Genomic DNA, 2639 nt, shown 5'->3' with positions numbered 1-2639 from the left:
GGCTTGGGCCCGAGACCCCCAGGCTGGGGAAGGGTTCCGGGGCCCGACCACACCCCTAAGCAGGGAGTTGTGAAGGGAAGCAGAATTCATTACCCCCAAGGTGCCTCTTTGCCATATTGATGATTTTAAGCTGGTTATTTTTAAGCAATAGGACACCTGGGAGAAGCTCTGAGACTGAGTGGAAGTCAGCCTTTTGAAAGACATTTACATGTACAAGGGAAACCTCCGTGTAAGTGTGTCTCCTCTTGTATGGGGATGGGGTGGGGGGCGACTGCATTTCTAGAAACTCTTGTGGATGGAGAAGCTCCGCAGGAAACCTTACCCTTGTTTGTGTGCTTTTCCTTGTCACCTCCCAGAGGGGCCTCCCTTCCCCAGCCCCAGCACCTTCTGTCTTTAGCTGGAGGTGGCATGTAAGGTGGTGGCTTCAGCATTTCGGGGAGGCACTCCGTTTCCCTGGGTCTCTCCCATGTATACGGGAGGTATACGTGGTGTTAAACTTTTATTTGTGTTTCTCCTGTTAACCTGTCTTTTTATCACAGCGGGGTCTCAACCAAGAACCTGGGAGGGTACAAGGAAAGTCTTCCGCCCCTTCCAGCCTCTGGACGCTGCGAAGCTCCCTCAAGCCCTCGCTCGCGCTGGTGTAACCTGACACCCAGTGGTTCTCATCCTGCCTCCTAGGCCCAGCCCCTCCCCAATTTCCCAACTTCTAGGAAAAGGAAACTAAAGTATCGAAACTACTGGGGAAAGGGAGGGTCCCTGAGCGCGTCCAGGCAGCAGGACCACAGCTGCCTGCTGCCCACCATGAACCGCACAGGCCAACCCTTCTTCAGTGGCGCCCACAGCGTGGTCCCCCCGAGCTACGAGATGATCAAGGAGGAGCAAGAGGTGGCCGTGCTGGGGGCTCCCCAGAGCCAGGCCCCGGTGGCGACCACGGTGATCAACATCCGCAGCGAGACCTCGGTGCCCGACCACATCGTCTGGTCCTTGTTCAACACGATCTTCATGAACTGGTGCTGCCTGGGCTTCGTGGCATTCGCCTACTCCGTGAAGGTGGGTGGGCGCCTGGGCTGTTCTCCAAGGAAGTGTGTGCGAGCCTGGAGAGGCCCCTGCTGCCCGGCTGGCACGTGGGGTGTGGAGAGCCCTTGTGTGTATTGTTCTGTGGGTGGGGGGGGCTTGGGGGATCATTCCCAGTGAGAGCTCACAGCGAGCTGCAGGGGCGCACATGGGGACGGGGGACTGTGTCTCCACCACCCCAAGAAGTTCTCCTTTCCAGCCTCATTAGAGAAGTTACACCCTTCACACTTCCGATTCAGACCTCGAGTCTGGTCCAGAAAAGAAAAAGGTACCGAAAGGGCACTGACCACTGGTGGGGTGAGTGGCCACAGCAAAGAGGACAGAGCAGAGAGAGGGTGAGCCCTGGCACCCCCCGGAGAGCTGAGAGTCTGTGAGGAAGCAGATCGAGGCCCCAGGAGGGGACGGGGCCCAGCGGGCACTGTCCTGCTTGGGCTCCGGGGAACCGGCAGGGGTGGGTCCCCAGCCGGGTGAACGGGCCCTGGGGGACGAGCAGGGGAGGGCCTGAGTCACAGCACCCGGCTGTCACCTGGCCCAGCTCCGGGTCCCCTCACCGTCTCTTCTCCCCCAGTCTAGGGACCGGAAGATGGTGGGCGATGTCATTGGGGCCCAGAGCTACGCCTCCACCGCCAAGTGCCTGAACATCTGTGCCCTGGTCCTGGGCATCCTTCTGATCACCGTCTTCATCATTATTTTCGCCACTGGCTCCCTGATGATTTTTCAAGCAGTTTCCCAGCTCATGAAGGATTATGGAGGCAACCAGTAGCTGCTGGCAGCCTGAGGCAGTCACCCCTTTTCACTGCAGTTTATACACGCATCTGTCCACAGTTGAATAAAATAAAGCATTTGTATGTGAGGGTGCTGTGTTTTGACCTGGGGAGGGGACCCTGTTGAGAGTCCCAGCCCGGCCCTGAGACTGAGCGCCCCCCCCCGGCCCCCACCCCGCCCCACGTGTCCCATCTTCTCTGCTGCTCTGAGTGGGACCTGTCAAGTCCTCAGGCCTTGCCTGTTTTTGGCCTCGAGCTGGGGCAGCAGCAATTGGACAGGGGTTTGGGGTGGTGGCTTCCTCTGGGGAAGGGTCATGCTGGGTCCAGAACACCCTTGGCGCTGTTGACAAAATACAAAACAAAACAAACAAAAACGCTCGGAAGCCCGCAAATAAGAAAAGAGTTTATTTGGAGTTTTAGGATTTGCAATCGGAGAAGTGCAGATTCAAGTAGCAAGTCAACCTTGCTGCGAGGAAAGTACAAATGCTGGGGGGTTCTAAACACAACAAAGACATTCCAGAGAAGTTACAGGGGTTGTTTTACAAAGCAGGATCGGTGCTAGCAGGCATTGGGTCACATGTCGGCAGCTGATTGGCTGCTAAACTGAGGTTTCCAGGGAGTAAAGACAACAGGTTCCAGGTGGTCCCTGGGGGGCCAGGACGTGTGCAAATTCCAGGTCTGCAGTGGCTCCCCTGCTCCTTTTCAGACCCTTTGACCTGTGCCTCCACTTTGCTGTTCGTAGTCTGTGGCCCCAAGGACCCTGTCAGCTCAGGAAGGCTGCAAGAGTGCACGGGCCACCGC

General features: G+C 57.4%; 1 protein-coding gene across 1 annotated transcript; it reads left to right on the top strand.

Annotated features, from left to right (window-relative positions):
- Positions 1 to 712: 712 nt before the first annotated feature.
- LOC102990938 (interferon-induced transmembrane protein 3) lies at positions 713 to 1927 on the top strand. Its single transcript, XM_007118640.4, has 2 exons — positions 713 to 1050; positions 1643 to 1927. The coding sequence occupies exons 1-2, from the start codon at positions 802 to 804 to the stop codon at positions 1835 to 1837; spliced, it is 444 nt and encodes a 147-aa protein (XP_007118702.1). The 5' UTR covers positions 713 to 801; the 3' UTR covers positions 1838 to 1927.
- The last annotated feature ends 712 nt before the right edge of the window (positions 1928 to 2639 follow it).

Source organism: Physeter macrocephalus, chromosome 18 (genome assembly GCF_002837175.3).
Source record: "Physeter macrocephalus isolate SW-GA chromosome 18, ASM283717v5, whole genome shotgun sequence".
Classification (NCBI taxonomy): domain Eukaryota; kingdom Metazoa; phylum Chordata; class Mammalia; order Artiodactyla; family Physeteridae; genus Physeter; species Physeter macrocephalus.
This window is presented reverse-complemented; position numbering and strand designations above follow the sequence as displayed.

Excerpts from the sequence above, each read along its gene's own strand:
- LOC102990938 (XM_007118640.4), top strand. The coding sequence starts at position 802 with ATGAACCGCACAGGCCAACCCTTCTTCAGTGGCGCCCACAGCGTGGTC. Across the intron at positions 1,051-1,642 it reads CATTCGCCTACTCCGTGAAG|TCTAGGGACCGGAAGATGGT; the intron begins GTGGGTGGGCGC and ends CTTCTCCCCCAG.